The sequence below is a fragment of the Entelurus aequoreus genome, linkage group LG11 (assembly GCF_033978785.1).
Source record: "Entelurus aequoreus isolate RoL-2023_Sb linkage group LG11, RoL_Eaeq_v1.1, whole genome shotgun sequence".
In the NCBI taxonomy this organism is placed as follows: Eukaryota; Metazoa; Chordata; class Actinopteri; order Syngnathiformes; family Syngnathidae; genus Entelurus; species Entelurus aequoreus.
Genome location: NC_084741.1, coordinates 10,326,275 through 10,343,090, shown reverse-complemented (window position 1 = coordinate 10,343,090; position 16,816 = coordinate 10,326,275). Strand labels below are relative to the sequence as shown.

General features: G+C 39.0%; 1 protein-coding gene across 1 annotated transcript in view; it reads right to left on the bottom strand.

The window, feature by feature from the left end:
* The window catches only part of LOC133660511 (collagen alpha-1(XIV) chain-like), a 243,948-nt gene that overhangs the window by 138,504 nt on the left and 88,628 nt on the right, over positions 1 to 16,816 (bottom strand). The window contains exons 20-22 of the mRNA XM_062064049.1: positions 13,697 to 13,813; positions 12,667 to 12,813; positions 1,191 to 1,265 (exon numbers count right to left, since the gene is read on the bottom strand). Coding sequence (XP_061920033.1) covers positions 1,191 to 1,265; positions 12,667 to 12,813; positions 13,697 to 13,813 — 339 coding nt within the window. The remainder of the gene's footprint in view (positions 1 to 1,190; positions 1,266 to 12,666; positions 12,814 to 13,696; positions 13,814 to 16,816) is intronic.

Here is a 16,816-nt window from a genome sequence, read left to right as displayed (position 1 = left end):
TATAAGAGCATTTCAGTAGTGTTTATAAGAGTGTTTCAGTAGTGTTTATAAGAGCATTTCAGTAGTGTTTATAAGAGTGTTTCAGTAGTGTATATAAGAGTGTTTCAGTAGTGTTTATAAGAGTGTTTCAGTAGTGTATATAAGAGTGTTTCAGTAGTGTTTATAAGAGTGTTTCAGTAGTGTTTATAAGAGTGTTTCAGTAGTGTTTGTAAGAGCATTTCAGTAGTGTTTATAAAGTGTTTCAGTAGGGTGTGTGAGAGAAAAACATTTCAGTTGTTTATATGAGAGCATATCAGTAGTGTATGTAAGAGCATTTCAGTAGTGTTTATAAGAGTGTTTCAGTAGTGTGTATAAAAGAAAAAGATTTCAGTTGTTTATGTGAGAGCATTTCAGTAGTGTATGTAAGAGGTAATTCTGAATAATGTCCCTAACGGCCCCTCATACAGATGTATCATGTAAAGCCACACTCGGGGGTCCGCTTAGCTTTTATTTTGTTCATTATTGTTGAATTCAGTGTTCACGTGTGTGTTTGACGGACGCATGGGACAAATAGGAAAATAGGGAAGAAACCGCACCCCGTATTGTTTCAATACGGGATGCAACATTTCAGTCCCAATTACGGGTCGATTCCGTATTTTACGGGGCGGGTGGCAACCCTATTTCCCCATTACCCCCTTCTTCCTTCCTTTGGCTGCACCGCAAAAAAAGGTGAAGTGCATTTAACTTTTTTATTCCTAATCATTTTGCGACCTGGCTGTTAAAGGTGAGGAGTTTTGCAATTTTTAACTGTGAGTGCACCACAGGGCTAGTGACAATGCGTGTGTGTGTGTGTCGGCAAGGCGACTGAAACAAGGACAGTTCAACTGGTTGTTAATTTTTGGGGGCTTTTTTTATTAAATAGAAAGTTTATCCATCACCCCATCATTATGTTGATATGAAATACAATAACACAGCAGTGTATTTTATTTTGGTTTTTGTAAGATTCTGTCTTTGCCAAACCTTGGAATCGATTACTAACAAAAACTGAGGTACAATTGTATTGCATTTTAAACAAGAAAGAACCTTGTACTTTAGTCCATTAGTTGTTATACAATAGTTTTAGGATGTTATGTGAAGTAACAGCACAAATACATGCACGACAAAGCATAAAAGTGCATATACTGTGTGTTCGCTTTGAACTTCTTGCTCACCTTCTTTAGCAGGCGGGATTGTGGGAGGGGGCTCTGTGGCAGGAGGTTCAGTCGGAGCCTGAGTGGGTGTTGGCACTAGACACACATATACATGGACACAAAAACACACACACACAGACACTGTGAATCTGTGATGGCAGATAACAGCAGCTTGTAGCTATTAAACTGAAACATTTTTCAATAGTCTTTCTAGACAACGGGTGTCAAAGTCATTTTAGCTCAGGGGCCACATGGAGGAAAATCTATTCCCAACTGAATGGACTGGTAAAATCATGGCATATAACTTAAAAATAAAGAGAACTTCAGATTGTTTTCTTTGTTTAAAAATAAAACAAGCACATTTTGAAAATGTTTCAAATCATAATGGGATTTTTTTTTACACTTACATGTTGCTGTTAATAGTATCCGATCTTAATTTTTGTCATTTATACTTTCAGAATAAATGATATGATAATGTTCATCATAATAATAGGTAGAATAGAGTCTACCTATTATTATGAGATTTAATGATGATTTTATGATAGATTTTTTTAATCTATCATAAAATGAAATGAATAATAATATCAATATCAAATTACAGGATGTTATTAATGTAATTTACAAATTTTCCTCAACTGATGTACTTACATCAAGTGGTTTATTCTGTTCAAATGTAGCATCATCTACAACAAAACTTGTGAATTCGGACTAATTTCATTTATCACACATGAAGTTAGAAGGGGATATATTTCATCATATTTATGTGCACTCAGAAAATGTGTCCCTGGTTATAAGTACAACACGAAATGTACAGATAATCAATCAATCAATCAATCAATGTTTATTTATATAGCCCTAAATCACAAGTGTCTCAAAGGGCTGTACAAGCCACAACGACATCCTCGGTACAGAGCCCACATAATAAAATAATAAAAGTTAAGTTAAAGTTAAAGTACCAATGATTGTCACACACACACTAGGTGTGGTGAAATGTGTCCTCTGCATTTGACCCATCCCCTTGTTCACCCCCTGGGAGGTGAGGCGAGCAGTGAGCAGCAGCGGTGGCCGTGCCCGGGAATCATTTTTGGTGATTTAACCCACAATTCCAACCCTTGATGCTGAGTGCCAAGCAGGGAGGTAATCATTGGTATGACTCGGCCGGGTTTTGAACTCACAACCTACCGATCTCAGGGCGGACACTAACCACTAGGCCACTGAGTAGGTGAGTAGGCCTAAAAGTATCTATTTGGGTAGAAATGTCACAGGTTACATTAGCAACATCTTTGACAATCAAGGCTTGAATGTAACAATCCACATTTTGTATACCATCACTAATAGGCAGCATAAGTGTGTAGTGTCTAAACATGGAAGTGTTGACATACGCCACATAGCTCCGCCCCCTCTGAAGTCATGCGCGCTCTCACGGCAGTCTCAGAGGATACAAACAATTGCTTTTGTCACATCTAGTGGACACAATAAAAACAGCCGTTTCTATCATTCAAAAATGACATCTTATTTTTATACCTGGCAAACTCATCTCGCGGGGCAGATAAAACCTGTTCAGCTGTATGTTTGATACCCCTGTTCTAGATCAGGGGTGGTCAACCATTCAGAGACTAAGAGCCACTTTTTTTTTACTGTGTTACTGTAAAGAGCCACATCCTACACATGAACATCACCCCATCCCTTCCTCTCTCACACACACACACACACACACACACACACACACACACACACACACACACACACACACACACACACACACACACACACACACACACACACACACACACACACACACACACACACACACACACACACACACACACACACACACACACACACGCACGCACACACACAAGCAGACCTCTGCTCAGCCAGATTTATTGTAAATGTCACACACCAACATGACTCCTACTGTACTAAGACCACAGGCCAGTTATTTTCAACAATTAACATTGTGTGCACTGTCTCACACACACAAACTCTCAGTTCAACCAAGTCCACAAACAAAAATATTATATTTTTTCTGTTACTATGCATGTTGCTTAGTGGGACTTCTGGCATTCCTTGTGACGCTGAAGATTTGAAATGCGCTAATGATGCCTGACATATAAGGAAGAATGGCGTGCCATTATGTTCAACCAAAAAATATTAACTCTCCCACTCTGTTAAAAATGTCCTCCATTTTGAGAGCGATCCTGTCACAAATTGTTTACTACTGTGATCTCACGCACATGCACGTTTGACGTCACTCAAACCGGCTTCGGCTTCTTCTTCTTATGTTTGACTGACCATATGTCCTCTTTTCCCCGGGTTTCTTAAATGCCTCAAATGTCCGGCATTTTGAGTTAGGGTTGCGTGTATTTTCAATGTACGTCCAGGGTTAAGAACGGGTTAAAAACAAAACAAATCGTGGAGGCGAGCACACGAAGCAGCATTCGTGAGGGAGGGGCAGAGCACTACAAAGCACAAAACAGCTGTGCAGGGTGAGAGCTTGTCTGATGTGTTTTATTGAAATATAATTATATTTCTACCTCTGCACTTTTTCTAAAACTGTGAATGTTACAGAATATAAGTGTGACTTATTTTGTTATACTGTCAAGCAGTGTTGGCGTTACCGCACTTTGTGTGTCTTTTTACGCATTGAAATCAGAAAGGATGCGCAATTTCTGAAGCCCGCGTGTCACCTGGACGCTGATTTTCTTTTTTTTACCTACTGCCCGGTTTGCTTGTTTTTTCATTGTCTCAATTATCGCTTTCTGTCAGTGTTTTCTTTTGTTTATATTTGCCGGGTCAAAATTCCGTCCCCGTTTATTGCGTTTTTATTGGTCATAAATTTTAATTTGCCGAAAGTTTTATCAATGACAAATACTGCCTCAATTTGCACTCAGACAAGTTTACCGCGAAGGGCTGTCAAATTAAAGACTACATGGTAAACACTAAGGCACTAATAGAGTTGTTACACCTTTCCTGCTTCTGGCTCCCAGACCGTAGTCGAGGAGCGCAGAGGAGACGTTCCTCCAGGGCCGATGTACTTCGGGGGTAACACCCTTCATCTTTACAGCTCCGGACTCGAGGGTGAATGACGAGGCCGGCGGTTTATTGCAACTTTGGGACTTTATTGGTGTCTTGCACGCAGCCATCCACCAAGCTACTAGCACCTGCACCACTGACTGTTACCGCTCCCTCATCTCTCTCGCCAACCCACTCACTGACGTCACTCACCTCACATGCTGTCATATCTTAAAGGGCCACACACACACATACGCTACTCTCATAACAGAGTTAAAGGCCTACTGAAACCCACTACTACCGACCACGCAGTCTGATAGTTTATATATCAATAATGAAATCTTAACATTGCAACACATGCCAATACGGCCGGGTTAGATTAGTAAAGTGCAATTTTAAATTTCCCGCGAAATATCCTGCTGAAAACGTCTCGGTATGATGACGTTTGCGCGTGACGTCACGGATTGTAGCGGACATTTTGGGACACCATTGTAGCCAGCTATTAAGACGTCTGTTTTCATCGCAAAATTCCACAGTATTCTGGACATCTGTGTTGGTGAATCTTTTGCAATTTGTTTAATGAACAATGAAAACAGCAAAGAAGAAAGCTGTAGGTGGGAAGCGGTGTATTAGCGGCCGGCTGCAGCAACACAAACACGTAGCCGGTGTTTCATTGTTTACATTCCCGAAATATGACAGTCAAGCATTACCATTGGCCTGTGGAGAACTGGGACAACAGAGACTCTTACCAGGAGGACTTTGAGTTGGATACGCGCTACCGTGAGTACACAGCTGCGGCTTCCAAACATTTCAATCAATCAATCAATCAATCAATGTTTATTTATATAGCCCTAAATCACAAGTGTCTCAAAGGGCTGTACAAGCCACAACGACATCCTCGGTACAGAGCCCACATACGGGCAAGGAAAACTCACCCCAGTGGGACGTCAATGTGAATGACTATGAGAAACCTTGGAGAGGACCGCATATGTGGGTAACCTCTCCCCCTCTAGGGGAGACCGAAAGCAATGGATGTCGAGTGGGTCTGACATAATATTGTGAAAGTCCAACACATCAGCGAAAGTCCAGTCCATAGTGGGGCCAGCAGGAACCATCCCGAGTGGAGACGGGTCAGCAGCGTAGAGATGTCCCCATCTGATGGACAGGCTAGCGGTCCACCCCGGGTTGGGAGCAGAGTAGAAAAGAAAAGAAAAGAAACGGCAGATCAACTGGTCTAAAAAGGGAGTCTATTTAAAGGCTAGAGTATACAAATGAGTTTTAAGATGAGACTTAAATGCTTCTACTGAGGTAGCATCTCTAATTTTTACCGGGAGGGCATTCCATAGTATTGGAGCCCGAATAGAAAACGCTCTATAGCCCGCAGACTTTTTTTGGGCTCTGGGAATCACTAGTAAGCCGGAGTTCTTTGAACGCAGATTTCTTGCCGGGACACATGGTACAATACAATCGTCAAGATAGGCAGGAGCTTGACCGTGTAGTATTTTATACGTAAGTAGTAAAACCTTAAAGTCGCATCTTAGGTACACAGGAAGCCAGTGCAAGTGAGCCAGTATAGGCGTAATATGATCAAACTTTCTTGTTTTTGTCAAAAGTCTAGCAGCCGCATTTTGTACCATCTGTAATCTTTTAATGCTAGACATAGGGAGGCATTTGATCGCTTGCCCGTACGTGCGTGCCGCTATGTGCATGTCACATACGTAACTTTGGGGAAATATATGTGCTGTATGAACTTTACGGAGGTGAACGGTACTTTGGGCTGTGGGATTGAGTGTGTTGTGCGGGTGTTTGATTTATATTGGCGGGTTATTTGGACAGGAGGGGGGAGGTGTTTGTTATGTGGGATTAATTTGTGGCATATTAAATATAAGCCTGGTTGTGTTGTGGCTAATAGAGTATATATATGTCTTGTGTTTATTTACTGTTTTAGTCATTCCCAGCTGAATATCAGGTCTCACCCGCCTCTCACAGCATCTTCCCTATCTGAATCGCTTCCACTGCCCTCTAGTCCTTCACTCTCACTTTCCTCATCCACAAATCTTTCATCCTCGCTCAAATTAATGGGGAAATCGTCGCTTTCTCTGTACGAATCGCTCTGCTGGTGGCCATGATTGTAAACAATGTGCAGATGTGAGGAGCTCCACAACCTGTGACGTCACGCTACTTCCGGTACAGGCAAAGCTTTTTTATCAGCGACCAAAAGCTGCGAACTTTATCGTCGATGTTCTCTACTAAATCCTTTCAGCAAAAATATGGCAATATCGCGAAATGATCAAGTATGAAACACAGAATGGATCTGCTATCCCCGTTTAAGTAAGAAAATCTCATTTCAGTAGGCCTTTAGGAGCCGCATGAAACCAGCCAAAGAGCCGCATGAGGCTCGAGAGCCGTGGGTTGGCCAGGTCTGTTCTAGATCTTTCCGGGATGTAGTGTGGTTACAAACAGCAAGTATAAAAGCAATGCATTTATGGTGTTTTCTTTCCATCGCTAAGTTACAGCAAAAACAAAAACAACTTTCCGTTTGGCCCATCTGTTCCCTAATAACCCGAGGACAGCGAAAGTATTTTCATCAATCCAGTGTGTCTGTCCATGGGCTGTTTTTCACAGTAAAAAACAACCCCCGGCGAAGGGATATGTCCGTGCCAAGACGATTAGTTGGCGGGAAGGAGAAGATTTGGGCACATGTACAAATAGCTCAAAAAGGACATATGAAAATACAGTAAGAAAATACATTAATTCCAATAATGAGATGATGAATGTAACATAAAAATTAACATGCTCAAGTTTCTTAATAAAGAGTTTGTGTCAAACAGATGGCAAACGTAGCTGATGCATAAATACTGAAACAGTGTTCAGGATGTATAAGCACTTCAAGTGTTCTAATTGTGGGAGAATAATCTAATGTAATCTATTGAATAAAAACAACAACAATCAGAAGTAAAGTTTAGCTTTGTGTTTCACAACAAAAGTTAAAGCATTTAATGATGACCAACAGAATACATGAACGGATTAGTAAGCACATTTTTTTACACTGACATAAATTATGAAATGAATTAGGATGTGTGGAATTAGGATATGTGTATTACAACACAATAGTTCTTAATATGGTGGCCAGCCATCTATGGAGGTATAATTTCAGAGGGGCTGACATTTTGCAAAGTGTATTTGTACAATAATTCACAATTGCATCAAATAGTATAATGCATATAGTACTGTGCACAAGTCTTTGTACACCATTATATTTGTTGTTTTAGCAACGTTTTAACAACCATATACCGCTATAATGGCTCTTAACAGAGTGCAAACCTCTAAGCATGAGCTGTTAATGAGAGTGAGACAAACTGTTTTGTGTCCGTTGTCTGGTTTATGGAGAATTACAGGCGGGGGATGCCATGATGACTGTTGCTTTGATGCCCTAGTAACTCAAACAGCAAAAACACAAGAATCAAAATATATATAGTCAGACACATCAAACACCACAACATGCTGGGCAAAGACTGACTGGGTATAACTAATTTAATGGAATGCAGCTACGCAAACAACACTGGAGGAAGCATATGTGCGACTGGAACCATAGAAGACATGCCAAAGTGGCAGCCAGTAAGACTTCATTAAAATTCATCAGAGCGACTGTTTTCATACCTCCGTAAGTGCTGCTGTTTTGGTTAGCAATCATTCTTCTTCATTCATCACTCCAAGCAATGCTTGTTAGTTTTACAATATAATTAAAACAATTCATACCTACTAAACCGACACACGTTTAATTGTAGTGTTTTCTTGCATATTTGTACGTGCTATCGTAATGAAATCAAACCAGCATTGTAAGTATTAACTAATATGTCAACATATTTACAAGAGTCTGTGTTGGTATTATTAATAGGGGTGCAACAATTGATCGATAGATCAATTTATATTTGTGAATTTCAAGTTTATCGATCTTTGCTCGGCAAGTTTGCCTTCCAAGAGATAGGTATCGATCCAATATCGTTATATCAAAGATTACATAAACAATATTTACAGAGACCAAAATTGTCAAGAGGATTAGCACTATGAAACTTTAGGTTTTACTACTGGGCCACCAACATTACAATTCTTAAATATTGGCTGCAATATGGCTGGTTATGGAGGCTAACTCAACCCAACCTTTTAGTGCTCTGGTTCACTCTCCCATCCACTCTTCTACTTCCGCTTTTATGAAAAATACCATTTTAAAAACTTAATATAGAAATTTAGTTCAGTTTAAGCACTATTTTGGTTTATAGACTATTTCTAGTCTTGCACCCATTACTGCTAACCATGCTGTCCCTCCCTCTTTTATCGATCGTGCCTTTTTAAGATTGTCAAGTCTGGGGATCAACAACATTAAAGATTTATAAATTGACAACATTTTTGCCTCTTTCCAGCAACTATGTGATACATTTTCACTACCTAATCAACACTTTTTTTTAGATATCTACAGATCCGCAGTTTTGTTTGTAACATTTTTGCCAGGTTTCTAAACTTACAGACTCACAGTTTTAGATGCTTTTCTGACACCACTTCCGACTTTAAAAAGATCAATTACACGTATATACAATCAAACTTTTCATTCAAACCGTGACTCTCTGAATTGAATTAAGTCACTTTGGGAGGGTAATTCAGGAGTGAACCTATCTGAGGAGAGCTGGACAGAGATTTTAAGTACTAGATACAGCCTTATTCAGTGCATGTTAATCCATCGTACCTATTATACCAAGGTCCGGCTGGCTAAGATGTATGACAGAATATCAATATTATGTGATCAGTGTCAACAGTCTCCAGCTAACTTTGTACATATGTTTTGGTTTTGCCCATCTCTGTGCAGTTATTGGACTGAAATTGCAATGATCCAAACAAATCCTCTAAGCGGACTATTTGGGGTAGCCCCTCTTGTCATCTTCCCTTAGCAAATCCAAAAAAGAACTTGGTAGCATTTATATTTGTTGGCTAGAAAACTCATTGTGCTAAATTGGAAGGCTGCAGCGCCTCCCTGCCACACCTGCTGGATTAGAGATATTCTTTATTTCCTTAAATTGTAGAAAATTAGGCTGTCATTGAATGGTTGTTCAGTGAAGTTTTAGAAAGTATGGGGTGGTTTCCTAAAATATGTAAAAAAAAGACTGATCTCAAATTGAATTCTGATTGAAAAGCAATTGAAAGGTAAGTAATTGATGAGCCTTTTATCTGCTGTTGTGTTAGGCACATTTATAATTGCAGTTGTCGGTGGCTTCATGTCAGTAGTTACCTGTATTTATTTGACTGATGCATGTTTTTTTTTCTTTGAATGTAATTTTATATATAATTGTTGTGGGTTACTTGTTTTGGGGAGAAAAAAAATATTTGACATGTGTTTAATTGTATTTCTGGACTGTATATGTCAAAAATCCAATAAAAAAAAAGTTAAAATAATACAAAAAAAAACCCAACCCTGAATCGTTACATCCCTAATTATTAACTAACAATGGCAGTCTTTTTGTATTGTTTCAGTTTCACAAATTCCTCAGTAAATTCACCAAAACATCACCGTGGAGTTATTGAGTCTGTTTAGCTGATTGGTTAGCTTCCGCAGCTAGTGGGTCCATAACGATGACTTCTGATTTGTTTGATCAGCCATTTTACTGCTGTGTTACAGACACCGTTTGGAAACAATTAAGGTATGTAAATAAACATTTACAAAATATTTCTGTGTAAATAACTCATTTCACAACGTATATATCTGAGGCTTATAGACCGGTGCGGCTAATGTATGGAAACATATTTTTTTATTCTAAAATGTAGTGTGTGCAGCTTATATACCTGTGCGCTCTACAGTCCGGAAAATACGGTATAGTTTTTATCTAATCGTGCCTTAATTTTCCTGAGGGAACTCTGCTGAAGGAATCAATTAAGTACTATCTACAAACGTATCCATCTATCTTGCGTATAACACAAACGTGCAACATGCAGTGTCATAAATGCTGGTAAAATACTTTTTTTTTTTTAATGCAGCTATAGAGTCTTTATTGATTGGAGTGTGTGCATATTTATAGCTAGAATTCCCTGAAATTAAAGTATTTCTTATATATATATATATATATATATATATATATATATATATATATATATATATATATATATATATATATATATATACACATACAAATTATATATATATATATATATACATACACATACAAATTATATATATATATATATATATATATATATATATATATATATATATATATATATATATATATATATATACACATACAAATTATATATATATATATATATATATATATATATATATATATATATATATTATATATATATATATATATATATATATATATATATATATATATATATATATATATATATACACATACAAATTATATATATATATATATATATATATATATATATATATATATATATATATATATATATATATATATTATATATATATATATATATATATATATGTATATATATATATATATATATATATATATATATATATATATATATATATATATATATATATATATATATATATATATATATATATATATATATATATATATATATATATATAGTACAGTAAACAGTAATGAAAACACAGTTGTTCTACTAACTGTACTGTACTTGCTGCTTACTTAAAATAAAAATAACACTTACCTTTCACTATTTGAGTAGCTTTTGTTCTGCCATTTGAGTACTGGGGAGCGATCTCTGAATCTGGGAACATATCCTTCGCGGATTTGTTGAAAACATCCGCAAATGAGAACGGAAAGTTGCTTGCAAGGTGGCCCATAATACTGCGTTGCCGCCGCCTTGTGCTTCTCTAACCGTTCATGAGTGACTATACCCATTCAGCCACCGTGTTATGGGTTATAGATAAACCTATGGATAACGGCGACATATATAATAGTCTCCTTTTCAGGTGAGAGTACGCTAAAGGCAGTGCCTTTAAGGCACGCCCCCAATATTGTTTGTCCGGCTGGAAATTTTGGATATTACAACTTGCTGTAGTTTTGAAGCAATGCATGATGGGAATCCGGATGTTGTGTGTCAGTGTATTAACGTACCGGCTGGAATAAACACACGCTGACGCTGAGAAATAGCTCCGTGCCTGCCTACTTTATGGGTTATAGATAAACCTATGGATAACGGAGACATATATAATAATCTCCTTTTCAGGTGAGAGACGACGCTAAAGGCAGTGCCTTTAAGGCACGCCCCCAATATAGTTGTCCGGCTGGAATTGGGAGATTTTCGGGAGAATGGTTGTCCCGGGAGATTTTCGGGAGAGGCACTGAAATTCGGGAGTCTCCCGGAAAATTTGGGAGGGTTGGCAAGTATGTGTGCAGGTATACCTAATGTTGTGACCGGGTAAATCTATACAATGTTTATGAAGTTTATTTTAACCTGTGTCTGAAAAAAAAAATTGCTGTGACATTCATCTCCAATATATATATTAGACAGTGTATACGGTGAAAAGATAAATCGATACTTTTGGAGAGGGTGAGGTGTGGTTTCATTTGCGATCAAACCAACATCTTCCCGACACATGCACAAAGTGGGTTGTAATAATGACTGTGGAGCGAAATTCACACCAAGGTATATTACACATATATTATATGGCCTACAAGGAAGTGTTTTAAATGTAGATTAAAATCACCATAGATCCACTTTCAGTAATTATAGTTAAAACCCTGCGTATTTACAGAGGTAGGAAAGAAGGAGCCGTCTTAGTGCTAATTTGTTTTAAATTGACCAGAATTAAAACATGGTGTCTGTGGGAGTACAATCCACTATTTGGGGAATTATAGTTCAACCAAATGAATTCACCACTGTTTGTGAAAGTATAACACCTGCTGATCCAGAGTGTTGTTGTGTGTGTGTGTGTCTGTGTGTTATCTATCTAAAACCTTGACAGTGAGCTGAGCCCTTGAGGTCCCCTGAGCTGTGTGATACAACTGAGCTCATCACCTGACCAATGGGCTGCAACAACAGCCAGAGTCCTCACTTAGACAGACTCTGGGAAAAAAAAAATATGATGAAGGTCAAAAAGACAGCTGCAGAGAGGCTTGCATGTAAGGAACTGTACATCAAGAATCACGTAAAATCTTCTTAGAATTCAAATTAGGGATAAGTAATATATAGAACATATAAAAGTGAAAAAGATGACTACAATTTTACTTACTCTATAACCATTGGATACCAAAGTGTAGCCGTTTTATATCGCCCATTGTATCATATTGTATAAGACACATTTTCTTCATAATAAAGGTGTTTTTGCAAAGTTGTAATAAAATTATCCCCCAAGAACTTTCATGTGAGATGCTTTTGTGGAGTATTAACCCGCAATTTAGAAATGTCGTTGCATAAAGGAAAACCGTTGTCAAGTCCTCCCCTGGACATTTTTGCATCCATGTTGTAATTTTACAGTATAACATACGTGTCATGTCCGTGATGGAGACGGGAGGTCCTTCCATTTCATGCATCTGGGCATGAACGCTGATCTCATATTGGCTGCTTGGAACAAGGTCGTGGAAACATTGTCGGGAAGCCCCGCCCCCCAGGCTCACTTCCTGTCGCTGACTGTCTTCAAGAACACACAAGAAAGCACATGGTCAAGGGAACAGGTGACATCGTTTTTGACTTTTCAAAGCTGCATTTTTTTTGTTGAGGTTAAAACCGATTGTGACTCCTCAAATACCCTGCTGGTTTATGTGACATTTGAAAAAAACCCCAAAAAAACCAGGTAACAAAATGGACAAAAAAAACTACTTAAAGAAAAGGAAATAAATGACAGTATTGATTTGTTTGCTTCTACAGTACATTTTCGTGGTGAAGTATCATGCCCAAGGACACAGCGGCAGTGACTAGGATGGCAGAGAGGATTCCTACCAGGAACCCTCAAGTTTCTGGACGACTGCTCTACCATTTGAGCCACACCGCCCCAGTGTTTGGAAAGGCAATACATATCTTTTATTTGGAGAAACAGACTGAATGGGATGAATACAACAAATGTGTCAATGTGTCAAATGTACACATAAATGTATTAATAATTGTGTTTTATCTCCCTTTTTGTTAGCGTCATTTTTTATGTCCGTCTTTGATCATAAGGCAGCTCCAATGTGCTCTTCTACTATGAAGTAAACAATTGTTAGAATAAAGATAGAGGCTGCACTTTCACATCCAGGAAGGTGGTTTAGCATCTGCTAGTCTCTGCTTGGATTACAGCAAATACACACAAAAAAAAGAAAAGAGAACCAATTAAATGCAAAGCATCAAAGTTAGCAAGTATGTCGACCCATCTGTTGGCACGGAAAAGCTGTCCTAAATTATGTGTTCGACCACAATTATTGCCTGAAAAATATGTTAAAACATGGAACTTAAAGCATGATAATCGCATACATTTTTTTCTGTATTTGACTGGTAGGTAAACACCTCCAATGAAAAACATGTACAGTAATTGCACTTACTGAGAGTAGACTGGATGGAGACTCTGTATAGCGTAGCGTGCAGATGAGGCTGCCATTGCACACACATGCTGTTGTGTCGCACCTGAGAGACTGTCAAGTCAGTGATGCCCAAAAACACTGGAAGTAGGGAGAGAACGTGACAGTTGTGTTAATAACCTTTCGTGACTGACTGGTTTTAGTGTAAGCCCACTGATGACTATCTAGAACTATTTGGCAGTCCATCACATTTACAGTATCTCACATTTGATCAAACATTGTAATATAACTTCTCATCAGGCAATTCTGTAGAAACACAACTTAGACTAGTCAGTGTACAGCTAGTACTGCCATTTAGCTTTACTGTCCCCTGAAAATAGGTCAACACGAAGACATTACAGTGGAGCCACGATTTACGGACTTCTCATTGTACGAGCTTTCGATTTACAATGAAAATATGCTTTGTTGTCCAAACCTTGTCTCTATGTACAAATGTTTCATACACTCATTGTGTGCCTGCAGCGCGGCCACTTCGTGCCATCCATTGTGGGCGATAGTGTTGTCGTTAAATACTGTGTTTAGTGCTACTTTGTGTGCTTTTTAAGTGTTTTTTTTAGCCTTTTTACACATTTGTGAGGGTGCAAGAGTTAATCGATACATCGATAGATGTATCGATTTCAAGTTTTCTAGTATATGGATCTGTGCAAGTTTGTCTTTCGGAAATTAGGTATCGATCCAAAGGGAATCGATCGATTTTATCGACACTAAAAAAAGTCACCAATTCTGTTAAAAACCTTTACGGACAGAATTTCTAGGCGCAGTCAGGGCGTTGAGGGTATCCGGTTTGGTGGCTCCAGGTCTCTGCTTCTTGCAGATGATGTGGTCCTGATGGCTTCATCTGGTTAGGACCTTCAACTCTCACTGGATTGTTTCGCATTCGTGTGTGAAGCGACCGGGATGAGAATCAGCACCTCCCAAGTCCAAGTCCATGGTTCTTGCCCGGAAAAGGGTGAGATCTTGCCCCAAGTGGAGGAGTTCAAGTACCTCAGAGTCTTGTTCACGAGTAAGGGGAGAGTGGATCGTGAGATGGACAGGCGAATCGGTGCGGCGTCTTAAGTAATGCGGACACTGTATCGATCTGTTGTGGTAAAGAAGGAACTGAGTGGGAAGGCAAAGCTCTCAATTTACCGGTCGATCTACGTTCCCATCCTCACCTATGGTCATGAGCTTTCGGCTATGACCAAAAAGACAAGATCATGGGTACAAGCGGCCTAAATGAGTTTCCTCCGTCGGGTGGCGGGAGGAGCTCAAAGTAAAGCCGCTGCTGCTCCACATCGAGAGGAGCCAGTTCAGGCGGTTCGGGCATCTGGTCAACAGCCACAACAAATACAAACGACACAACACAATAATGTAAAGCCACAACTTCACTTTAAGCCACAAACAGGGCCGGCCCGTGGCATAGGCCGTATAGGCAAATGCTAAGGGCGGTACTATTATTTCTAAATACAAAAAATAATCCCACGTTAATTAAAATGCAAAGTAAAGCCTATTTAAAGGCCTACTGAAACCCACTACTACCGACCACACAGTCTGATAGTTTATATATCAATGATGAAATCTTAACATTATAACACATGCCAATACGGCCGGGTTAACTTATAAAGTGACATTTTAAATTTGCCGCTAAACTTCCGGTTCGAAACGCCTCTGAGGATGACGTATGCGCGTGACGTAGACCGGGGAACACGGGTATGCCTTCCACATTGAAGCCAATACGAAAAAGCTCTGTTTTCATTTCATAATTCCACAGTATTCTGCATTATGGAGAAGGAAGCTGAGCAAGCAAAGAAGAAAGTTGTCGGTGCGAAATGGACGTATTTTTCGAACGTAGTCAGCAACAACAGTACACAGCCGGCGCTTCTTTGTTTACATTCCCGAAAGATGCAGTCAAGATGGAAGAACTCGGATAACAGAGACTCTAACCAGGAGGACTTTTGACTTCGATACACAGACGCCTGTAGAGAACTGGGACAACACAGACTCTTACCAGGATTACTTTGATTTGGATGACAAAGACGCAGACGTGCTACTGTGAGTATGCAGCTTTGGCTTCTAAACATTTGATCGCTTGACCGTATGTGCGCAACTTTTTTTTGCGTATGTACGTAACTTTTTTAAAATATATAAGCTTTATGAACCTTGGGTTAGGTGAACGGTCTTTTGGGCTGAGTGATTGTGTGTGTTGATCAGGTGTTTGAATTGTATTGGCGTGTTCTATGGAGCTAGGAGCTAGCATAGGAGCTAGGAGCTAGCATAACAAACACGCAGGTGTTTTTATGCAGGATTAATTTGTGGCATATTAAATATAAGCCTGGTTGTGTTGTGGCTAATAGAGTAAATATATGTCTTGTGTTTATTTACTGTTTTAGTCATTCCCAGCTGAATACCAGGTACCGTGAGTATGCAGCCTTGGCTGCTAAACATTTGATAGCTTGACCGTATGTGCGCGTCACGTACGTAACTTTTTAAAAATATATAAGCTTTATGAACCTTGGGTTAGGTGAACGGTCTTTTGGGCTGAGTGATTGTGTGTGTTGATCAGGTGTTTGAATTGTATTGGCGTGTTCTATGGAGCTAGGAGCTAGCAGAGGAGCTAGGAGCTAGCATAACAAACACGCAGGTGTTTTTATGCAGGATTAATTTGTGGCATATTAAATATAAGCCTGGTTGTGTTGTGGCTAATAGAGTATATATATGTCTTGTGTTTATTTACTGTTGTAGTCAATCCCAGCTGAATATCAGGTCACCCCCGGCTCTCACAGCATCTTCCCTATCTGAATAGCTTCAACTCCCCACTAGTCCTTCACTTGCACTTTACTCATCCACAAATCTTTCATCCTCGCTCAAATTAATGGGGAAATTGTCGCTTTCTCGGTCCGAATCTCTCTCACTTCATGCGGCCATCATTGTAAACAATAGGGAACTTTGCGTATATTTTCAACTGACTACGTCACGCTACTTCCGGTAGGGGCAAGCCTTTTTTTTTATCAGATACCAAAAGTTGCAATCTTCATCGTCGTTGTTCTATACTAAATCCTTTCAGCAAAAATATGGCAATATCGCGAAATGATCAAGTATGACACA